Here is a 24,776-nt window from a genome sequence, read left to right as displayed (position 1 = left end):
CTGAAACCAGTAAAAATTATCGATTTCTTCTCGGTAACTACTGGAACCGTGCAAAATTTGTTCTTCTGATTGGTGACTACTGAGACCAGCAGGGGAATAGGGACTTCTTCTCGGTGACGTTTGTGACCGCGGACAAGAAAAAAAATAAACGGTTCTTAAAGTTAACAGAGGAAAATTTTTTGCGTTTGTTTTTTTTTTGCTGAAGGCTATTTTTTATAAATATCGTTTTGCAAATGTTTCGAAAAATCAGAACTTTGTTCTAGCTGGGAAGTTGTTTTATGTGTTTTGCTTTCTTTATCGGAGGTGTTTTTGGGATTTTGTAAAAAGAGTTCTCTAATTTTAAAGAAACCTGTTTCGAACTTTTTTCTGTAACTCTTATTGATTCGAGACTCCGAATATAATATATTCCAAAAGAAAAATTTTGAGACAATTTCAAAATCTTACTCAAAAATTGAGTTAGACTGTTTGATTTACAGTTTAGGTTTTTTTGTGCAGTCCGAAAACCGAAACCGTTTTTCTTTTCTTTTTTTTCGAAAGGCCTTTTTAACTTCTCTTTTTTTTCTGAGTCTGACTCATATATCTACTAAATATCAACTTTCGGCGATTGCACAGTAAGTCAGAGGGCTAGTTTGACAACTTGGTTTGCTTTTCAAGGCGATGTGTAGTCAGAAAAAAACTATTTTTCTGAATTTTTTCTGATTTCAAAAAAGTTTTCTTGGCAATTCGCGTTATTGAGATCACAATTCGATGTATTGACCTAAATAGCTTTCTCTCCAATGTAAAATTAACTCACAGGGCTAGCATAAGAGTTCAAACTGCAAATAGACAGGATATAAGGTCAGGAAATCAAAAGGAGTTTATTTTATTTTTCTTGCTTCAGAATTAATTTTAAAAAATTCCTGATCGTTCTTGTTTTTGAGATCCCAGTGTACTATATCGAATAAAACAACTTTTTGGCTACTGCAAAACTAACTCACAAAGATAGTTTAAGAGTTTTTTTGTGATTCAATAGGATATGTGGTCAGAAAATCAAAATGGGTTTTTTGATTTTTCTGATTTCAGAAAAAATTTTCTGACATTTCTCGTGTTTGATGACTCAGTATGCTAAATCGACCAAATTAGCTTTCTGACTACTGCAAAATTAACTCACAAAGACAGTTTAAGAGTGTTTTTGTAATTCAATATGATATGGGGTCAGAAAATCAAAATGGGTTTTTTGATTTTTCTGATTTCAGAAAAAATTTTCTGACAATTCTCGTTTTTGATGACTCAGTATACTATATCGACCCAAAATAGCTTTCTGGCTACTGCCAAACTAACTCACAAAGATAGTTTAAGATTTTATTTTAAGAATGAATAAGATATGGGGTCAGAAAATCAAAAAGGGTTTTTTGATTTCTCTGATATCAGAAAAAAATTTCTGAAAATTCTCGTTTTTGATGACTCAGTATACTTTATCGACCGAAATAGCTTTCTGGCTACTGCAAAATTAACTCACAAAGATAGTTTATGAGCCTATTTTGTGAATTAATAGGGTATGGGGGTCAGAAAATCGAAATGGGTTTTTTGTTTTTTCTGATTTCAGAAAAAATTTTCTGACAATTTTCGTTTTTGATGACTCAGTATACTATATCGACCCGAAATAGCTTTCTGGCTACTGCAAAACTAACTCACAAAGATAGTTTAAGAGTTTATTTTGTGAATCAATAAGATATGGGGTCAGAAAATCAAAATGGGTTTTTTTGAATTTTCTGATTTCAGAAAAAATTTTCTAACATTTCTTGTTTCTAAGACTCCAGTATGATATATCGACTAGAATGGCCTTCTCGCTATTTGAAAACTAGCTCAAAAAAATAGTCCGAAGGCGTTTTTGGTATTTCATTAGAATATGCAATCAGACAATCAAAATGGATGTTTTTTAATTTTCCGGTTTTGCGACCGTTTTTCTGACTTTTGGCCTTTTTCTCACCAAATTTTTCTTTCAAAGTAGTTAAATTGCTTTTACTTTCTATTAGAATAATCAAAATAGTCAAAGTTTATCAATCGAGGTCTTATCTTAACTTCCGTATTTAGCCATCTTGAAGTTTCATCCGCAACATCTTTTATAATAGCATTTTTTGAAAGGAAAATTATTTATTGTACCTTAATGTATTAATAATAACTGTTTTTCGTATTATGTTTAAATTCTGTAGGATATCTCTTTCACAAGTTTATTTTGCAATACGTATTGAAATTTTTCTCAGTTTTGTGTGAACTAATTTGGATTTTTCTGGAATGTTTTTGAGATTAATTGTTGCAACTCTATCTCCTTCGCCTTCGCTTCGGCTTGGCTTCACTGCTAGGGAAACAAACAATTCCCACAATGACAAAAACAAGTACTATACACGCCATGACAAATGCCAGCCAAGTTAAAATAAAAGGCCAGCCAACATTCGGTTTTTCCTCCTTGGCGTTTCTAAGCTGATCATAGGGTAAGTTTTGCATCTCGAGACGGGTTGTCATAAGTTCCGAAATTAAAAGTACAGCTCTGCGTTGACTGGGCTCCTTCTCAACTTCTTCCGGTTTCATTCCAGTGTAATTTTTCCGAAGGACAAAGTAGTCGTAGTCGAATGTTGCTAGGCTGCAGCCAATTAGCAGTAATCCAACTGAAATCATAATAAAATCTTGTTTGAGTTTTTAACGAAGTCAAAGAACACCCCACCTTGAAACACAACCCCACCTTAAAAACGCCAAACCAAAGAACATGCCACCTTCTAATCAAAATTGTAATAAAAACTCTATCGGAAAAAACTAAATGAATCAATGTTCAAACATTAGAATTGTTGATAGCACATCATCAGCAATTCCTGTTTGCATAAAAAGTTGCCAAAAATATAAAGAATCGTTGAAAAATGGGGTCATTTGCGTTGCAAAACAGAGAGAAAAAATATAAATCAGAATGTTAGGAAGCATATTGAATTTCATTTTGAATTCATAACTATCAGCAGGCTTAGTATGTTTGGCAATTCGTTTGCTTGAAGCTAGATTAAAGTAAGCCATTTTGATAGAAAAAACAGTAACGGTGCGCATTTTGCAAAAAAACTTGAAATCGGTGTAGAGCATTTTACCTTTTAAATATATTGAGCACTAATGGAAACGAATTTCTAATCTTTCCCATTACCTTCCTCGAGGCTTTAAGGAAAAGTAAACAAGGAAAAATTTTTTTGTCTTATACTTACAAGCAACATTTTTTAAGCAAGTCAAACTTTGTGATAATATAATCACAAACCAACAAAAACTGACAATATTTGATCAATACAGTACTATTGAAACAGAACATCAACAACATAAACAACCCCAATTAAGTGTTGCATGCTGTAGCTTTTCGGCTGCTGCTTGAAAGCAACTCTGAAGTGTCTTCAATGTGAAGGGCATGCCGTACTTCAAGAACTTTTAGCGTATAAGATCTGACTAAATCTTTTCATAAACATGAGTCAAAGCTTTCCGAATGTTTATCGTGTAAGATCTGATAAGACAGAAATTTTATCGTGTAAGAACTTGGAAGAGGAATTTTTATCGTCTAAGATCGGATAAGACAGAATTTTTATCGTGTAAGAACTTACAAGAGGAATTTTGTATCGTATAAGATCTGAGAAACGTCTTATCAGATCTGATACGAAGATGCACCCCCTTACAGGCTATTAGCAAGATGGTTTTGTCAGAAATTTGTCAGACCTTACACGATAAAAATTCATCTTATCCGATCTTACACGATAAAAATTCCTCTTGCAAGTTCTTACACTATAAAAATTCTGTCTTATCAAATCTTACACGATAAAAAATCCGTCTTATCTGATCTTACACGATAAAATTCCTCTTGGATGTTCTTACACGGTAACAATTCTGTCTTATCAGATCTTGCACGATAAAAATTCCGTCTTATCAGATCTTACACGATAAACATTCGGAAAGCTATGACTCATATTTTTGAAAAGATTCAGTCAGATCTTATACGCTAAAAATTCTTGAAGTACGGCGTGCCCTTCACATTGAAGACACTTCAGAGTTGCTTTCAAGCAGCACCCGAAAAACTAGAGCATGCAACACTTAAGTTTTAGAGCAACAAAAAGAAAGGTATCTTATAATGTTGTTTAAGACTTCTAAGATATTGTAAAAAAGTTTTTTGGAGTAGCAGGGGCATTCTGTGAAGCGGTGATTATCAAACTAGGCTGAACAAATTTTGTCAAAGACCAAAACTATCTTGGACAGCTAAGTTTAGACATAGTACCCAGTTAAGACTCACAATAAAACTGCCGCCCAAACAGAATCAACAAACACATTTTTGTTTCATAATTGGTTAGCTGACCGATTATTTTTTTACTTTCATAGGAACTTGATTACGTTATACGGTTATATTGAAATCATTAAAACATATCATATCAGATCTTACACGATGAAAATTCCGTCTTATCAGATCTTGCACGATAAAAATTCTGTCTTATCATATCTTATACGATAAAAGTTCTGATAAGCGGATTTTTTTTTATCAGACGTCTTATCAGATCTGACACGATAAAAATTCCGTCTTATCAGATCTTTCACGATAAAAATTCTGTCTTATCATATCTTATACGATAAAAATTCTGATAAGCGGATTTTTTTTTATCTGACGTCTTATCAGATCATACACGATAAAAATTTTGTCTTATCCGATCATACACGATAAAAATTCCTCTTGCAAGTTCTTACACGATAAAAATTCTGTCTTATCAAATCTTACACGATAAAAATTCCGTCTTATCAGATCTTACACGATAAAATTCCTCTTGGAAGTTCTTACACGGTAACAATTCTGTCTTATCAGATCTTGCACGATAAAAATTCCGTCTTATCAGATCTTACACGATAAAAATTCCTCTTGCAAGTTCTTACACGGTACCAATTCTGTCTTATCAGATCTTGCACGATAAAAATTCCGTCTTATCAAATCTTACACGATAAAAATTCCGTCTTATCTGATCTTACACGATAAAATTCCTCTTGGATGTTCTTACACGGTAACAATTCTGTCTTATCAGATCTTGCACGATAAAAATTCCGTCTTATCAGATCTTACACGATAAACATTCGGAAAGCTATGACTCATATTTTTGAAAAGATTCAGTCAGATCTTATACGCTAAAAACTTCCTAAAATTCTTGAAGTACGTTATGCCCTTCATATTGAAGACACTTCAGAGTTTCTTTCAAGCGGGAGCCGAAAAGCTAGAGCATGCAACACTTAAGTTTTAGAGCAACAAAAAGAAAGGTATCTTATACTGTTGTTTAAGACTTCTAAGATATTGTAAAAAAGTTTTTTGGAGTAGCAGGGGCATTCTGTGAAGCGGTGATTATCAAACTAGGCTGAACAAATTTTGTCAAAGACCAAAACTATCTTGGACAGCTAAGTTTAGACATAGTAACAAGTTAAGACTCACAATAAAACTGCCGCCCAAGCAGAATCAACAAACACATTTTTTTTTCATAATTGGTTAGCTGACCGATTTTTTTTTTACTTTCATAGGAACTTGATTACGTTATACGGTTATATTGAAATCATTAAAACATATCATATCAAATCTTACACGATAAAAATTCCGTCTTATCAGATCTTGCACGATAAAAATTCTGTCTTATCATATCTTATACGATAAAAGTTCTGATAAGCGGATTTTTTTTTATCAGACGTCTTATCAGATCTGACACGATAAAAATTCCGTCTTATCAGATCTTTCACGATAAAAATTCTGTCTTATCATATCTTATACGAGAAAAATTCTGATAAGCGGATTTTTTTTATCAGACGTCTTATCAGATCATACACGATAAAAATTCTTGTCAGCAGAATTTTTATCATATAAGATGCTGACTAAAGATTTTTTATCGTGTAAGATCTTACAAGACCTTACACAATTAAAAATCCTAGTCAGCATCTTATCAGATCTTACACGATAATACTTCCGGAATCACTTGGGAAGAGAGGCTCATAACTGCTGCTGTTAAATATTTTTGGTTGATATACTAATTAAAAATTAAAAAGTTAACCATGCATGTATAAGATAGTCAGGTAAGACTATATGTTGTTTTACGTAGCTGCCAAAAGTGCAAGCTTTATTGAGTTTTATTCATTTTCATTTTTATAGCCAAGTCTACGATGAACTTAAAAGAGAGTTTCTTGTTCAGATATAAAAAGCTCCAATCAACAATTTGCACTAGCTTTGTCTCGCTAAATCTTTGAGATAAATGTCTGAATATGGTCGAACTGTTTAGTTTTCGGATTACCTAAGGTCAGGCAGTACATCCCTTTCACGAAAAAATTCTATGAAACAAAATCTGGTTTTAGCAATCAAAGTTGTCTTCAGCAGTTGGAGAAAATCAAAGTTGCTAATCCACGATTAAAAAACAGCAAGTTAATCGGTGAAAAAAGCGACGTAAAAAATTTCCCGGGTCGAGACCGAATGGTTAACTTGTAAGAACTTGCAAGTTTCTTGCAAAAGATGGTTAACTTGTAAGAACTTGCAAGTCGAATGATTAACTTGTAAGAACTTGTAAGTCGAATGGTTAACTTGTAAGAACTTATAAGTCGAAGGGTTAACTTGTATGAACTTGCAAGGCAAATGGCTAACTTGTAAGTTTCTTGCAAGTTCGTTCCGGTCGAGCACAACTCTTATTGGTTAATTCAATTTAAGATTCAGTCATTTACCGTAGAAAGCGCGTGGGAGTTAGTTGCTCTGTTTGGATAACATAAAACAATTCAACCTAAGTAGACAAAATTGTTACTTTTTGATTTTTTGGATTCTTTTTGAATCAATTCATGAGAGTTCCTTTTGCAATTCCCTTAAAAAAAACTGTAGATCTGAATTAGCTTCCTCATGGTTGCTTTTTAAAAATGTTCCCAAAATATTGACTTCGATTGAATGTTCACATTCATATGTCAGTATTTTCTCAAAATAATTTAGTGGCCCTTCATTTTTATACCCTTTTTTAAAATTTAATTCACACTTTTCCAGATTCTATTTTTTCCAAACATCCGTTTACATTCATGTCTTGCAACGTTTTATTTACGGTTTAGTGCGTATGAGTGTGTGTATGTGTGTGTGTGTGTGAGTGTGTGTGAGTATATGTGTGTATGTGCGTGTGTATGTGTGCGTGTATGTGTGTGTGCGCGCGAGTGTGTGCGTGCGTGGTGTGTGTGTGTGTATGTGTGTGTGTTTGTGTGTGTGTGAGAGAGAGTTGTGGTGTTTGTGCCAATGGCTAACTTGTAAGTAACTTGTAAGTCGAATGGTTAACTTGTAAGAGCCTTTTAAGTCGAATGGTTGACTTGTAAGAACTTGCAAGTCGAATGGTTAACTTGTAAGAACTTGCATGTTTTTGGGAGAAAAACTTGCAAGGCGATGCATCGCCTTGTAAGTTTCTGCCAGAAACTTGCAAGTTCTTACAAGATAACCATTCGGCCTCGACCCGGGTTTTCATCATTGGTTTTTAAGGATAAACCTAACCGGTTTTCTCGAAATTAAGCTATAGGTTACTCCAAACCTTATAGCTGAAAGTGAGTTATATATTACTTGCAACGCAATTTAAAGACTTCAATTTCTTTGTAGTCAATGATATGGGTGACGGCAAAACTGCTTATTAAGTTCTAAATCCACAATTAGCACTGAGAGGGAATTTTGGAAATAAATCAACAAATAAATTCTTTTTCATTTTTGTCGAATTGACAAGCTCTTGACTAGCGCTGTTAGAAACCGCGCGCATTAGTGACCGCCTGGAAATCCATTTTTTCTATTGATCGTCTCACCGCGTAGCTGTTAATCTACCTGTCTGCAGAAAAAAAAATAAATAATGCCCACAAACTAACAAGAATCAGTCATATAAGGACGCGTTGAGCAAAATTAAAATCAACCGGATGTTTCACAAAGACTCGGAACCTTTTCTTCAAACGAAAAATTATGGAAAGAATTATCCTAAAATACGCTGAGGGGTGTTTCGAATTCAATTTTGAATAATGAACTATAATTTTTGGAATCTTCAGCTAAATTATACTGTCTTCTGTGACATTTAATTACAGGAGCATGATAATTAAAAAAAAATATTTTTCTTGGTTTTTGATCACTGAAATCAGTGTGTATTTACACTGGCCGATCATGATTTTTGCGTCAAATTTAATGCATAAAAAATAATGATCAACTTAACTCCCGTCAACAAAGTTTGCTTTATATGCGACTCGAACTCCCACGTTAGTACTTGTAACATTTGGTTTTCGTATCAAGACGTAACCACTAAGCTAAATGGGCTTTGTTGTAATTTGTACACACTAGGATATGTATAGAAAAGTGTGTACTACTATAATATCTACCGGTTTTAAGCTGCATGTGTATCACATTATTCCGCTCAGACTTAACTTTGGGTTATGAATAATTTTAAGGCTATACAGGATAAGTTTAGTCTGGGCGAACTCTATGACCGCAATATAATCATAGTGAAGGAAAACTGCACTCAAAGAAATTAAAGTTTTTCCGGGAATGCTATTAAGGCAGACCCAAGGTGGTCTTTTTACAGCCTTAAGTATAAAGACTTAGTGTTACTTATTTCTGCGCGCGAAGTAGGCTTATCTATATCTCTCAGACTAACCGACTCAGTAAAACACTGAAGATAAAATTCTATTAATACGGTGGTAATACAATACAGCACAGGAATCAAGAGCATACACATTGTGTAGCTAACTAATAGACTGCCTATAGTTAGTTGAGTTAGCGCTATATAAAAAAGAAAAGTGTTTTCTCAGTCTTTAATTGGCTGGTTGTATACATCCAAAAATTCTATTGCTACATCTATCAGAGGTTTAAATCCAAATTTGTGAATTGTAGCAGAACCAAGTTGGATATGTAACCCTCGTTGTGTAGTGGAAGTGATGAATGTTGTCGTCGTCAGAAGTCGGGTCATGATTTGTGCCCTCGTCTGAAGTCCCTGTCAGTAAAGTGTTGACTAGTGTCATCAGTGAGTAGCCCACATCTTTCTCAAGTGTGACGCCAGTAACAGTGCCAGTAACAGGATTTCATGGACAGTAACATCAGTCGTGTTAAAGGACCCAAATCTCTCTTACTGTCCTTTAGTGAGGATTTGTTCTCAGTTGGAGGATCGCTTGTAGTCTGTAGTTTCTCTCGGTTTGTACAAGGAGATTTCTGTTTATCTCCAACTGGCACAAGGTTTGTTCCAATCGGATTCACCAGCCCACTTTCTGGTGAAAATTTCTCTTACAGCTACTGTGTGAGCTACTTAGACCCTTAAACTTTTGTGAAGTTTCATACCTGCTGAGTAAGCTCCAACCAGAGAAGAGAAGAAAAGAACTGATCATAATCATCATTCGTTGTAAAGAGTAAAGAAACTAATATGAAATGGTTGTGAATCTACAAAAAGAGAAATAGAAAAAAAGGAAAGAAAAAGTTATTTTTGTGATTTTACAGAACAGTGAGTCTTGGAATTTGTAGGTCAGTGGGCCCAATTTTGTAGGACTGTGACTTACCTCTGGACTTCGAATTCAAAGTCAGGGGCCAAGATGTCAGGGTGTCTGAAGAATTCTACGGATTCATTGTCTCGCGCAAGGCAGGCGGCAAATGCACGGGGGTATAGGTCAGTGTTGCAGTGGGGTTGCAATGCCAGGAGATTCAAAGTGTGTTCCAACATACAATTTGTGGCTCCTCCCTCTACGCACTAGAGATATTCAATGGGGACAAGTATTGGCGGTGTGTCTTCGGATAGAGTGACAAAAACAGGACGTAGTTCTTTATGGGGTTGAAGTTGCGTAGGGTGACTTCACAATATTTGGAGTTGATGGTATAGCTATAATTCATATAGTAGGGTGAAGGGAGTTTGGTGATGGCGTATTGGAGGCTTGAGTTCATGTGTACTAAAGAGTTTTTCCGGTAGAAGTTGTGCTGGACAGAAAGGTAATTGTGTATTGTATGGAGCATCGTTGTACTGTTGACTTTGTGGATTTGGTCAGTTAAATCCATTCGTGTTGGATGCAAAAAAAACCAAACTGAAGTTAGAAAGGGTCGTACTGTTGACGAATATGATAGGGAGCGACACTTATGTGACCATTGTGTTCAGACTCATATTTGAACTGTCTAAGCAGCACGAGCTGGCTGTCGGCTTTAATGTGTGGTGAGGCAGCGTTGAAGCATAATTCAACCTCTCTGGGACATGAACACAGTGATATGTGTTAAAGCTCAGGATATTCGCGAACTGTTTGAAATTGAAATTCGGGCAATGTGCTCTTTGAAACGTGCCTTGCGTGGGAGTGAAGGGGTCCACTCAATGCTTGGAAGATGATGGCTGTGAGACTCTTGGTGGACTGGTTATGTATCGACCAGTCGACTGTAAGACCTACGTTGGTGATGCACGCACAAGATATTTTTCATGCGTGGTTGGTTTGGGACGTCTTCGTTGTGAAGGGTCCGTGCAGGGGCAGTGTCAGTTGAATAAGGCCAATATTGAGACGTAGGCTGATGAAAAGGCTGGTGGGGTTGAGGTGGAGGGACTTTGGGCACTCCCTATCTCGATTGATGGGTATTTGTGGGCCGTGATACGGGCGTGGGCATCAAAGGTCGAGGGTAATTGAAAGGTTGTGAGCGAGTTTGAGGGCCACAAATCCGTCCGAAGTAGGCCTACTTTGGGACGACCGTTTCAGGTGTTGAGCGAGTCGACTGGTCGGCTGCATCCTCATTGGCCTAGGAATTGCAATGTGGAGGCTGGAGTGGTGGCTGTGGCACCGATTTTAATGGCTGTGACACCGGTTGAAAGGAGTGTGGTGGCTGTGGCACCGGCTACTGTCCTTGTAGAAGCAGTTCTTGTGACAAGCTAATTGATCCTATGGTTGCCGTCGGTGAGCGTTTTTCCTTCCCAATGTTTAGTGGCAACTCTCCCGATAAGAAGAATGAAGTGGCGGCTAAAGGCAGTGGACTCAACCGAGCATAAGTAGCGGATTCCACAGACCGTGGCTATGGGGAAGTCAGGCCATTGTGAAGAGGGCTGAAGTTGCTGGTTCACATACTGGTTCAGCTATTTGAGGCCTAAATTGATGTTTACTAAAAAATTTTTCCGGTGAAAGTGGCGCTGGACAAAAGGTAATTGTGTGTTGTATGTAGCATCTTCGTCCTGTTGACTTCGTGGGTTTAGTCATTTAAATCCATTCGTGTTGGATGCAAAAAACCAAACTGAAGATAGAAAGGGTCGTTTTTTGATGAATATGATAGGGAGCCACTCTCATGTGAACATTGATGAAGATATTATTGATGAGGAAGAAGTGGCGGGTGAAGGCAGTTGATTCAACCGACTGGCTGAGTCCACAGACTGTGGTTGTGGGGAGGCCTGGGCCATTGTGAAGAGGGCCGGTGTTGACATTTCACATACTGGTTCAGGCACTGGAGAAGGCAGTACAAGAAATGCCAACGGCGAAAACAGAATGTCATTGACATACAGCATAAAGATGTCGTATGCCGTTGGGTCCAAGTTTGCAGATACATGTGAGCCTCCATCATGAGGGCTGGGATTGACAGCTGTGGTGTCATTAAAACAAAAAAGTGTTGTATGCAAGAGTTTTGTAAAAGCAAACGAGTTCTTCCAGGATTTACTGATAATCAAGTTCATTCTTCAAGGTATCCTTAGATAGTGATAAATCTTGTGAGCGTTTAAGTTTAGTAGGATTAAAAGTGCGAAGGTATAGTGGTTTAAAATCAGTTTTATTGTGTAATTCTATTGGTCTTTCGTAATAATCATAAAAAGTTGTGTGGACAGTTGAGGCTCTATGTTTGTTAGAATTATTGTGTACAGGAGAGGAGAATTTCTTATAGTAATTTCTTATCCAACTTTCTGTGTTAAATTTGATTCTTTCTGTGAGTGTGGAGTGATTTAAAATTATTTGCATTAATTGCGTTGCGAAATAGTCTGAATAGGCATTGTAGATAATTAAAGACAGTGCAAATATTGGCTATTTGTTTTAACACGTACCCTGGCTAGCCAAATATTCCAACAAGAGATTCTTTTAAATAGCTGCTTCAATATAGTCACGCCAATCGAGACGGCGAATTGCAAATTATTTTCAATTATTAAAGAGTTTATAAAAATTGTTCGCGTATTGACTTCATAATTGTGAAAATTGTGCTTGTTTTGTTCTTGTTTTCCAAGGTCTGCAAAATTAATTGCTTGCGCAACTTAAAATTTTCCAGCGGCGTCTTCTTCTTTTTGGTTAAATTTAATTTTATCAATTGACTAGTCCAAACTTTTTGTCTAATTATGCCAAATTTTTGTTTAGTGAATTTGTCGTGGGTAGAGCGTGTTTCAATTGCATCGGGAGTATTTTAACGTGGTGGATATTTGAACGTGTTTTCGCGCTTTAATTAAGTAATGCGCTAAGCGGTATCAATCATCACCATCAGCTTCTAGTGAGATTTTTTGATCGAAGTTGCCCGTTTTACAGGGTGCTTCAATAGACCAAAGAAAATTTTCGCGCTCTACTTGATCTACAAATTGGAGTCTTTTCTGATGGAACATAGGAATGCGTTCAAAACATCGGTTTTCAAAAACATAAAGTGGTGAAGAGACGGTTTAACCTTGGAAAAGTGAAATAACAATTGAGTTTTTCATTGTTGCGAATGTTTTTCGCTGACCTGGGATTATGTATTTGGCAAGCGGAAATTTTCGTGCTAATAGTATAAATGCGGTCTGTTTCAAATCGCGATCAAGATTGCAAAATTTTGTGTATATAGAAAGGTTCGTGTCGTCCATTTCAAGTAAAACGCGATTGATCTTGTAATCAAGTTTAGCGTTGATTTATAAATTTGGGTGTACCAAAATTGATTTCGGAAAAGCTCGTACTGTTCCGATTTAAGGTAAACCTGTGATTCTAGGGGCCAACATAACCATTTTTAATATTTGCTTTGGTGTAAGGTGTTATCGATGGAGCATTTTTAGGGATTGTCATGTGGACGTCCTTAAATTCCAGCGGCGTCTTCTTCTTTTTGGTTAAATTTAATTTTATCAATTGACTAGTCCAAACTTTTTGTCCAATTATGCCAAATTTTTGTGTAGTGAATTTGTCGTGGGTGGAGTGTGTTTCAATTGCATCGGGAGTATTTTAACGTGTTGGATATTTGAACGTGTTTTCGCGCTTTAATTAAGTAATGCGCTAAGCGGTATCACTCATCACCATCAGCTTCTAGTGAGATTTTTTGATCGAAGTTGCCCGTTTTACAGGGTGCTTCAATAGACCAAAGAAAATTTTCGCGCTCTACTTGATCTACAAATTGGAGTCTTTTCTGATGGAACATAGGAATGCGTTCAAAACATCGGTTTTCAAAAACATAAAGTGGTGAAGAGACGGTTTAACCTTGAAAAAGTGAAATAACAATTGAGCTTTTCATTGTTGCGAATGTTTTTCGCTGACCTGGGATTATGTATTTGGCAAGCGGAAATTTTCGTGCTAATAGTATAAATGCGGTCTGTTTCAAATCGCGATCAAGATTGCAAAATTTTTTGTAAATAGAAAGGTTCGTGTCGTCCATTTCAAGTAAAACGCGATTGATCTTGTAATCAAGTTTAGCGTTGATTTATAAATTTGGGTGTACCAAAATTGATTTCGGAAAAGCTCGTACTGTTCCGATTTAAAGTAAACCTGTGATTCTAGGGGCCAACATAACCATTTTTAATATTTGCTTTGGTGTAAGGTGTTATCGATGGAGCATTTTTAGGGATTGTCATGTGGACGTCCTTAAATTCCAGCGGCGTCTTCTTCTTTTTGGTTAAATTTAATTTTATCAATTGACTAGTCCAAACTTTTTGTCTAATTATGCCAAATTTTTGTGTAGTGAATTTGTCGTGGGCGGAGCGTGTTTCAATTGCATCGGGAGTATTTTAACGTGGTGGATATTTGAACGTGTTTTCGCGCTTTAATTATGTAATGGGCTAAGCGGTATCACTCATCACCATCAGCTACTAGTGAGATTTTTTGATCGAAGTTGCCCGTTTTACAGGGTGCTTCAATAGACCAAAGAAAATTTTCGCGCTCTACTTGATCTACAAATTGGAGTCTTTTCTGATGGAACATAGGAATGCGTTCAAAACATCGGTTTTCAAAAACATAAAGTGGTGAAGAGACGGTTTAACCTTGAAAAAGTGAAATAACAATTGAGCTTTTCATTGTTGCGAATGTTTTTCGCTGACCTGAGATTATGTATTTGGCAAGCGGAAATTTTCGTGCTAATAGTATAAATGCGGTCTGTTTCAAATCGCGATCAAGATTGCAAAATTTTTTTTATATAGAAAGGTTCGTGTCGTCCATTTCAAGTAAAACGCGATTGATCTTGTAATCAAGTTTAGCGTTGATTTATAAATTTGGGTGTACCAAAATTGATTTCGGAAAAGCTCGTACTGTTCCGATTTAAGGTAAACCTGTGATTCTAGGGGCCAACATAATCATTTTTAATATTTGCTTTGGTGTAAGGTGTTATCGATGGAGCATTTTTAGGGATTGTCATGTGGACGTCCTTAAATTCCAGCGGCGTCTTCTTTTTGGTTAAATTTAATTTTATCAATTGACTAGTCCAAACTTTTTGTCTAATTATGCCAAATTTTTTTGTAGTGAATTTGTCGTGGGTGGAGCGTGTTTCAATTGCATCGGGAGTATTTTAACGTGGTGGATATTTGAACGTGTTTTCGTGCTTTAATTAAGTAATGCGCTAAGCGGTATCACTCATCACCATCAGCTTCTAGTGAGATTTTTTGATCGAAGTTGCCCGTTTTACAGGGTGCTTCAATAGACCAAAGAAAATTTTCGCGCTCTACTTGATCTACAAATTGGAGCCTTTCTGATGGAACATAGGAATGCGTTCAAAACATCGGTTTTCAAAAACATAAAGTGGTGAAGAGACGGTTTAACCTTGAAAAAGTGAAATAACAATTGAGCTTTTCATTGTTGCGAATGCTTTTCGCTGACCTGGGATTATGTATTTGGCAAGCGGAAATTTTCGTGCTAATAGTATAAATGCGGTCTGTTTCAAATCGCGATCAAGATTGCAAAATTTTTTGTATATAGAAAGGTTCGTGTCGTCCATTTCAAGTAAAACGCGATTGATCTTGTAATCAAGTTTAGCGTTGATTTATAAATTTGGGTGTACCAAAATTGATTTCGGAAAAGCTCTTACTGTGCCGATTTAAGGTAAACCTGTGATTCTAGGGGGACAAAATAACCATTTTTAATATTTGCTTTGGTGTAAGGTGTTATCGATGGAGCATTTTTAGGGATTGTCATGTGGACGTCCTTAAATTCCTCCGAGGATTTGCATGTGACGAAGTTACTAATAATAATAAATAATTTTGGTTCCTGGGTAAATGCAGCGGAACAGCATTAGGCCTACAGTAGCCTGTTCTCAGCTGCCCTTTTTCTTATTTTTCCCCACATTTCAGACTATTCTGTCTATGAGCAGCATTGCTCTTTTTTGGTGACTAAGTCCACTTTTTTTTGCGTCTGAAACTTTCACGTGGTACCATCATTGCAGCCAACATTGTTCAGGCTATGGTCAAGCATGTGAATTACACACCTTACCTCTCGGCGATGTGTGATTAAATATAAAAATTTAAAACCTTTTTTATATTGTATTAAAAAATTTTTAGGTAGTGGCGTAATAAGAGCGATACTCTTTGCTTTTGTAAAAGAATTAAAAAAGTGCTTCAAAGCGAGAAAGTGCGGATTCATCATAAAATTGGTCTTCAAAAAAGGGTTTGTGTACGTATGTGCATTGTGTCAGTGTCCAGATTTGCTTCATTTATTTGTGGTTTCAATGAGATAGCGTTTCTGAAACTTGCCCTATTCAATATTGAATTTAATACTTGTTTTTCCATAATAGACCATTTCAGATAATATCAGAATGAAGCTTGATACTAGTTAAATGAAGTGAACATGCTAGTGTGTGTGTGGATGACATGCTTTTTGTGTTTTAGGTCTTGTCTTGAACAATTATACAACAACGATCTAAATGAGAACGGCCTTCATTGGCTTCAACAATTGCATGCCAGCGTGGATCATTGATTAATTCAAATTGTATCTATTGTAGGTGATAGTGTTGTTTATTTAAGGACAATGCGTGCAGGTTCTCTAAAAGCTTAAACTTCTGAAGGAAAGAAAGGTCTTTCGTTATTGTTAACATAATAATTATCGTGATCCAACTGGAACTCTTTTATAAGGGAAATTTTGTGGCAAAAACTTTCTTTATCGCTGAGTTTCGCATGTTTGGCGTATGCACAAACTTGGAGTGTTCGAATTTATGAAAAAATGGAGACTTGAGCAGGAAGGATTTGAAACTCTGCTGGTTTGATCTTACTTTCGCCAATTTTTTTGAGCTTATAATACCGCATATTTGTGATATGCTGTGGAGAGCAGTCACAGTGAGTTACTATTAGATCGGGGATTCCTGATTTGTGAGTTGAAATTTTACGTTTTTCAACTATGATTGGTTGTTTTAAAGGTAGTTGATATAAAAAGGATATGTTAATCAAGAGTACAATTAAATTTGTGATTGACATGTGAAAGATAATCCGAAGTGAGGATCGTAGAAGAAAAAATATCCTGCTGTGGTCTCTGTATATCTCAATTTTACAGTGTATTTCTTGACAAACAAAAGGTTTTGGATTTGTTTTTATTCAAAAGATAGGTGGTGCGGTGCAGCTGCTTGTGGATGAAAAATTGAAATGTCTTGTTCAACTACAATTTCAACTGAAAATGGTGATTTTCGATTGTTTAAGTAGGTTGTGTGCTCTTTGTTTCTCTATTGGTGTGAATTTATATGACTTAGTTATTCATTTTCGCCCAATTAAATAGTTTTTCGCCGTTATTATGATTTCCAAAGATGGACAGAGGGGGAGCTACAAATTCTGGGTCAAGTTTTGGTAATGTCGGATAATTTCTAGTAGTGTCTAGTTGTTCTCCAATACATTGATGAGAAGGTTGGCCTGCGTGGGGGATGGTTGAATTTAAATTTAGCTCGAAAATAGGTGGAGTGCCTTGGAAACTGAGTGGTTGAGAACTTTGAAAAGAAGGTGATAAAATGACTATATTAAAAGAGTTGATAACCGTGGTGTGTTTGAATAATTAATCAATTCGGTTTTTAGTGCTCGCGGCAGAGCAGGCATCATAGTTGGTGGTTGGAGTGTTATGTTTGCAATGAGACCTGAGTATTGCAATAGAGTCTGTGTATTTAATTGTTGTTGTTTTGTTTGCGTTTGGAGTATTTGCGCTTGACTTTGATAGGTGGATATGGGATAACTGACTGAGGGGTAAAGTGGTGGGGGAGCTTCCAGTAGGAGGAGATCTATCTGCAGATTTGGCAGTAGTAATGACTGAATAGGTGTGCTCTTCGGTTTTTTGCGCTTCTGATTTTTCTAAAGAGTTTAAATGATGACTTTTTGGCGTCAATGTGTGACCAACTTGGCGAGTCTTAGACCGGGGGAGCACATGTTAGTGTTGAGTTGTTGATTAGGGACCGCAATTGTGACGTCAGTTTTTGGCCCAGAGTCGGGTGGTGATCAAAATAAAATATTTTATTTTGATTTGAGGATGGAATAAGAAATATTAATATATGCAAAGTATGTAAATTAACTTGGATTGCTGCGAAGACTGATTCAGGTGGGGGACATTTTGCTTTAGGTGAGATAACAAAAATCAGCAGAAAAAACTGTTAATAGTTTTACGAATATGTAGTCGTTTCGTTCAAAGGAAAAGAATATGTTTGGGTTTTCAACCTTGTTTTACGGGTTGCTGGTAATGTTCATCCAATTTAAGAAGTTCTTTGAAATACTATATATCATAAGAGGCTTTGATAGAATCTAGATTAATCTTGTACACTATATCAGTGTAAAGAAGATGGTATATTTTGGGTGATGCTTATGGTTGAAAAATTGGGAGGTACAAGACAGCAATGTATTCGTTATTGAAATCTCTCACATAAAAAACCCACTCAGAGCAAGAGTGTGAATATCGAATGTGGTCTAGATTGTAGAAAATGTCTTGAAAGCGTGTTTGTTTTGTCTGAAAACTTTGGACTTTTCTGAAAGTATCGGCGTAAGGAGACCTTCGAAATATCACTTCAAGTCTCTCTTGCAAAGTTATTTGTATGCATGCCTGTTGCGAGATGAGAGAGATAAATTTCAGTATTTTGAAAACAAAATGTTGAAGATTGAGAAAAAATGCTTTGAGCTGATTCAACTTTGTGCTGCTTCAACTTTGTGCTTTGCATGTGACCAAAATAATAATAATAATAATAATAAATAATTTTTTTTCCTGCGTAATCGCAGCGGAACAGCATTAGGCCTACAGTAGCCTGTTCTCAACTGCCCTTTTCCGTATTATTCCCCACGTTTCAGACTTTTCTGTCTATGAGCAGCATTGCTTTTTTGGTGACTAAGGACATTTTTTTGCGTCTGAAACTTTCACGTGGTACCATCATTGCAGCCAACAATCTTCACGCTATGGTCAAGCATTTGTATCACACACCTTACCTCTCGGCGGTGTGTGATTAAATATAAAAAGTTAAAACCCTTTTTATATTGTTTTAAAAAATTTTTACGTAGTGGCGTAATAAGTGCGATACTCTTTGCTTTTTTAAAAGAGTTAAAAAGTACTTCAAAGTGAGAAAGTGCAGATTTATCATAAAAATGGTCTTCAAAAAGTGTTTGTGTACGTGTGTGCATTGTGTCAGTGTCCAGATTTGCTTTCATTATTTGTGGTATCAATAAGATAGCGTTTCTGAAATTTTATCATTCGTGCATTTCATCTACCAACGTCGGAAATTCGACAGTAATCATTTGGTTCCCAAATGATGGTTACCTTGATAGCGTTATTTGGTGGACAGTAGCCCTATTCAATATTGAATTTAATACTTGTTTTTCCAAAATAGACATTTTCAGATAATAACAAAATGAAGCCTGATACTAATTAAATGAAGTGAACATGCTGGTGTGTGTGTGGATGACATGATATTTGTGTTTTAGGTCTTGTCTTGAACAATTAGCCCAGCAATTATCAGTGGCATTCAAGATACAATCATGGTCCCATGGATTATAAACGATATTATCGTGTTGTAAAGCAAAAGACAGATAACGATCTAAATGAGAACGGCCTTCATTGGCTTCAATAATTGCCTGCCAGCGTGGATCATTGATTAAGTCAAACAGTATCTATTGTAGATGACAGTGTTGTTTATTTATAAGGACAAGGCGTGCAAATTCTGTAAAAGCTTAAACTTATTAAGGAAAGAAAAGTCTTTCATTATTGTTAACATATTAATTATCGTGATCAAACCGGAATCCTCTTTTAAGCGAAATTATGGGGTAAAAGCTTTCTTTTTGGCTGAGTTTCGCATGTTTGGCGTATGCACAAACTTGAAGTGTTTGAATTTGTGAAAAAATGGAGACTTGAGCAGGAAGGATTTGAAACTCTGCTGGTTTGATCTTACTTTTGCCAATTTTATTGAGCTTATAATACCGCATATTTGTGATATACTGTGGAGAGTAGTCATAGTGAGTTACTATTAGATCGGGGATTCCTGATTTGTGAGTTGAAGTTTTACGTTTTTCAACTGTGATTGGTTGTTTTATAGGTAGTTGGTATAAAAAGGATATGTTTTTCAAGAGTACAATTAAACTTGTGATTGACATGTGAAAGATAATCCGAAGTGAGGATCGTAGAAGAAAAAATATCCTGCTGTAGTCTCTGTATATCTGTCAATTTTACAGTGTATTTCTTGACAAACAAAAGGTGTTGGATTTGTTTTTATTCAAATGGTTGAATTTAAATTTAGCTTGATAATAAATGGAGTGCTTTGGAAACTGAGTGGTTGAGAATTTTGAAAAGAAGGTGATGAAACGACTAAATTAAAAGAGTGGATAACCGTGGTGTGTTTGAATAATAAATCAATTCGGTTTTTAGTGCTCGCGGCAGAGCAGGTATCATAGTTGGTGGTTGGATTGTTGGGTTTGCAATGAGACCTGAGTATTGCAATAGAGTCTGTGTATTTAATTGTTGTTGTTTTGTTTGCGTTTGGAGTATTTGCGCTTGACTTTGATAGGTGGATATTGGATAACTGACTGAGGGGTAAAGTGGTGGGGGGAGCTTCCAGTAGGAGGAGATCTGTCTGCAGATTTGGCAGAAGTAATGACTGAATAGGGGTGTTCTTCGGTTTTTTGCGCTTCTGATTTTTCTAAAGAGTTTAAATGATGACTTTTTTGGCGTCACTGTGTGACCAACTTGGCGAGTCTTAGAGCGGGGGATCACATTTTATTGTTGAGTTGTTGATTAGGGGACGCAATTGCGACGTCAATTGTTGGCCCAGAGTCGGGCAGTGATAAAAATAAAATATTTTATTGTGCTTTGAGGATGGAATAAGAAATATTTATATATGTAAAGTAGTAAACTAACTTGGATTGCTGCGAAGAGTGATTTAGGTGGGGGGACATTTTGCTTTAGATGAGATAAAAAAATCAGCTGAAAAAACTGAAAAAATATGTTTGGGTTTTCAACCTTGTTATGCGGGTTGCTGGTAATGTTCATCCAATTTAAGAAGTTCTTTGATATACTATATATCATAAGAGGCTTTGATAGAATCTAGATTATTCTTGTACACAAATATCAGTGTAAAGAAGATGGTATATTGTGGGTGATGCTTATGGTTGAAAAATTGGGAGGTACAAGACAGCAATGTATTCGTTATTGAAATCTCTCACATAAAAAACCCACTCAGAGCAAGAGTGTGAATATCGATTGTGGTCTAGGTTGTAGAAAATGTCTTGAAAGCGTGTTTGTTTTGTCTGAAAACTTTGGACTTTTCTAAAAGTATCGGCGTAAGGAGACCTTCGAAAAAACACTTCAAGTCTCTCTTTCAAAGTTATTTTTATGCATTTCTGTTGTGAAATGAGAGAGATAAATTTCAGTATTTTGAAAACGAAACGTTGAAGAGTGAAAAAAAATGCTGTGAGCTGATTCAACTTTGTGCTGCTTTGAGCTAATTGAGCCATGAAGTTTTCTTCACGTCCTGTTAACGAAAATACAATTTTATTGTAAGAACAGTACTGAGAGACAGCTCTTGCAGTTGAATAAGCGAAGAGAGTTTTAAGCTAAAGAATTTCTTCCATTGACAGGATTCTATTTAGAAAGGCCTGAAAAGCTAGAAAAATTTGGGAGAGAAGTGTAGAAGAGAGTTAAAAGAGAAGTTCAGAAGAGAGCTGAGAGAGAAGTCTTCAAAGTGAAATGAACAACTGAGTTGCAAGTGGGAATGACTGTAAAGTGATTAGAAGCGATTCGATTTAGTCTGACCAGGACCTTTCTTCGGGAAATAAAATTAGTGAGTAACATCTCGTTAAATTAATTAGAATGGGGAATTAATCCCAGACCGACCTGTGGGTCGGCTACTAACTTAATTTTTAACCAATTTGTTTGTTTTATAGTCGTGGAGAATGGCTTATATTCCCCTCTCCTCCACTTCCTGATTGAGGGGTTTTTGTGGTTCTGCTATGGTAGCACGTGGAAAGATAGTCTATGTGCATGGCTAGCTTAGTGAAAGAGCTTTAATATTTTTCTTAGTGTAATGAATTGTAATAGGGGGAGAGGGGTGAAAAAACTACCCGAATTATCCCCTTCGTGTTGGAGAACTGTGTACTTGTAATTTATTGAGTTATATTTATAGGGTTTTTTAGGTGTTATGCTTAACTGTGTTCGACTAACTAAAGCGATAGATGAATTATTGTGCGTTATTTTGGTTGTATAGGTGTGTTAAAAGTGCATTGTTCGTGAGGCCGAAATTTTCTTTTGTAGTATGAAGACTCTGTTGTTCTTGGTCGGTTGTTTTCTTAAGCGGACATTTCTAGTAGTGTAGTCTTCCGAGCTTGTCTCGTTTAGTCTAGACTGGCTATAAGGGGAGGGTTCTTTTATATTTGGTGGTATACCCGGGCTGTCTAGATCGAACAAGACGGACTTTGACATTTTGGTCGTCGGTTCTGGAGTGTGAAATCGTAATAAGGGGTAATCGGAGAAGTATTTCTGCATTTGTTGTTGAACGAATAATTCTTTTGGTTAATACGGAACAATACTAATGCAAGGTCGAGGTATTTGTTTTCCTGGAAATTTTCTAGCTTATAAGTTACCATAGTGGGGCATCAGTTATATTATAGGGGACAATGTCTCTCAAATTCCAATTTGTGGAGCTTTCTTTACAGTTAAGACATAAATGTTAGCTTTTAGTGGTTGGGCCGCTCCACAACGGCAATTTATGAATTTGCGTAATTGTTTGTTTTCATTGAGATAATTATGAACCTCATTATTACCGTCTGAGTGTATTTTTCCACGGTTTAGGATCCAAAGTGCAGAAGTTCCTCTTTGTAATTTTTTTAGTTTGGGGGTCGTTGCCGAGGTGGTCAGTGTCCGTATGTTTTAAAAATGACTCATATGGAGAGTTTTGGGTAGGATTACCATTTACAAAACTGTCTGTAGTGCAAGATAGATTTAAAATTATTGGTTTTTTAGGTTTGATACCAAAAACAAGTTCGTATGGTGACAGATTCATATTCCATTTAACCTGTGAGTTAAATGCGAAGGGAAAAGTTTTTACTTTTTTTACAATGTCTCATATTGTGGGTATTAAATTGTGCGAAGAAAGGTATTAAATTCTCTAGTTTTATTTTAAACTAGTCCATTTGACCATGGCACATACGATGTGCTTGATTTAATTTGTACATAATATGTACGCCAAAGTGTGTGAGTTCTCCGCTAATGCGTTCAATTCCGTTATCTCCGTTAAAAATGACAGGTTTTTCAAATTTGACAATCCAATGATCAAACAATACGATTAGGGCGATAGCTGCATCATTTATGGTTGAAGGGTAAAGAACGACATATTGTGTGAAGGCGTCTACTATGACATATATGTAGGAGTTTCCATCAGAAGACGGGGAGATTAAAACTACTGTGTCCATTGGAATACGGTGATCGAAATATGGTGAAGCTTTTAGAAATGGCTGTTGTTGTGGGGCGACAAGGAGGTTTGGCATGGATTTGCTTGTTTGGCAATTTAGACAATCGTCTGTAAGAACTGCTATCCATATTTTAAGGTTTAAGAATTGGTAGGTTTCCGTTATTGTGGCATATGTTATCTCACAACCGGGATGACCTGAGAGGTTGTGTGTGTGTGCCATGTGAAATATTGTTAAGGGAAGGGACAGTCGTAAGCAGAATTTTGGGGATAGCATCCCCGGTATGTATTACAGGATTTGAGTGGTTTCCTTTACGCTTAGAGCCGGAAATTGGAGATAATAGTGCAAAAACCCTTTGTTTACTCTGATTGTTGGAGTTGAGGGTAACAGGGCGATTTCTTTATTGCTTCCAAAGGAGAATATGTTGTGAAGCAGGTTCTTGTTGTTGCTTTTCGTGCAATAAGGTGTCGGTGTTTTAAGTTTTCTAATCATAAAAATAGTTATAGGTTTCTGGTGATTTGGGTATGAAATCATCCATTGCGGGAAGTAACAATTTTATCCTAAATATCAATTCTGCGTAATTTGCCTTATAGGAATCATGGGTAAATGGTTCTTGTTTTGTTTGTGTATAAGGTAACATCTGTAATTTGGACTATAGGGAATGTTTCTAAAGATGGTTGATTGTGTTTTAGTTGTTGAGTTTGTTAGTGGTGGAATTTTTCTAAAAGTTGTGCTTTTGTTTTATATTCATTGTATGAGACGGGGAGTTAAAATTTTTTTCTAATTGTACTTTAAAACAATTATTTTTATTTTTAGAAATATCGGAAATTGTGTTTACTCTACAGTGGTGTCTGCAGTTAATGTGGTAAAAAAATTTTGTGATACAGCATAGTGGCACTGTATCGGTTGTGCATGTTGATTATGTGTCTTATAAAAATTGTATGGAATCTGGAAATTCAACGGTTCAAAGATGATATTCGTTCTGTGTTGTCGAATTAGGTGAACGACTCAGTAAATCTGGAAGTGAAAAGGTTTTCCATTTCGTCCAAACATTGTGCAAGTTTGGAAATTCACTAGGATAGTTGGAATTTTGAGACTCTGTAATTTGGCTGGTTCTTTTGTGAGAAATTTAAAAGATTGGTTTTTTGATCTGTGTATATAATAATACGGTGTTGTGACTCTTGAATAAAAAAATTCATATTCCAAAAGTGCATATTTTTTTTGCTGGGTCTTCTCTGAGAATAGTTGATATTCAAGACTCAGAAAAAAAGAGGGAATTTGCGGAAACATTTTCAGTTTGCACAAATTGTTTTTTTCGGGGGAAGTGCAGCGCCGATGGTATAGTTTGAGACATCGCATAAAATATAAAAAGGCTTTTTCCGAAATAGAAGTGTGCACCACGGGTGAGTTTCTTTTTAACTCTATCAAACGTTTGTTGTAGTTCTGGTATCCATTTAAAGTCTACTGTATCTCTGAGCCGGAGATAAAAAAGATTCAACTTTACTTGCGGGTTATATATATATATATATATATATATATATATATATATATATATATATATACCACAAAAGACACAATAATACAGACCTTAGATAAATATCACACATTTCTCAAATCAGAAAATCTTAAAGCCACTCCAGATAAATAACTCTTTTTCACAGAATCAGTAAAATTCTTAGGACACCAAATTAAAAATATCCGCACTCACCCACTTACGTCAAAATTTGATGATTTCCAAAAGCTACG

At 36.0% G+C, this 24,776-nt stretch overlaps 1 protein-coding gene across 1 annotated transcript in view; it reads right to left on the bottom strand.

The window, feature by feature from the left end:
- Positions 1-2,147: 2,147 nt before the first annotated feature.
- LOC142350741 (uncharacterized) overlaps positions 2,148-24,776 on the bottom strand; it is a 104,991-nt gene continuing 82,362 nt past the window's right edge. Inside the window, exon 3 of the mRNA XM_075402693.1 lies at positions 2,148-2,645. Within this exon, the coding sequence (XP_075258808.1) occupies positions 2,302-2,645 (344 nt within the window). The 3' untranslated portion in view covers positions 2,148-2,301. The remainder of the gene's footprint in view (positions 2,646-24,776) is intronic.

Source organism: Convolutriloba macropyga, chromosome 12 (assembly GCF_964194025.1).
Source record: "Convolutriloba macropyga chromosome 12, txConMacr16.3, whole genome shotgun sequence".
In the NCBI taxonomy this organism is placed as follows: Eukaryota; Metazoa; Xenacoelomorpha; order Acoela; family Convolutidae; genus Convolutriloba; species Convolutriloba macropyga.
This window is presented reverse-complemented; position numbering and strand designations above follow the sequence as displayed.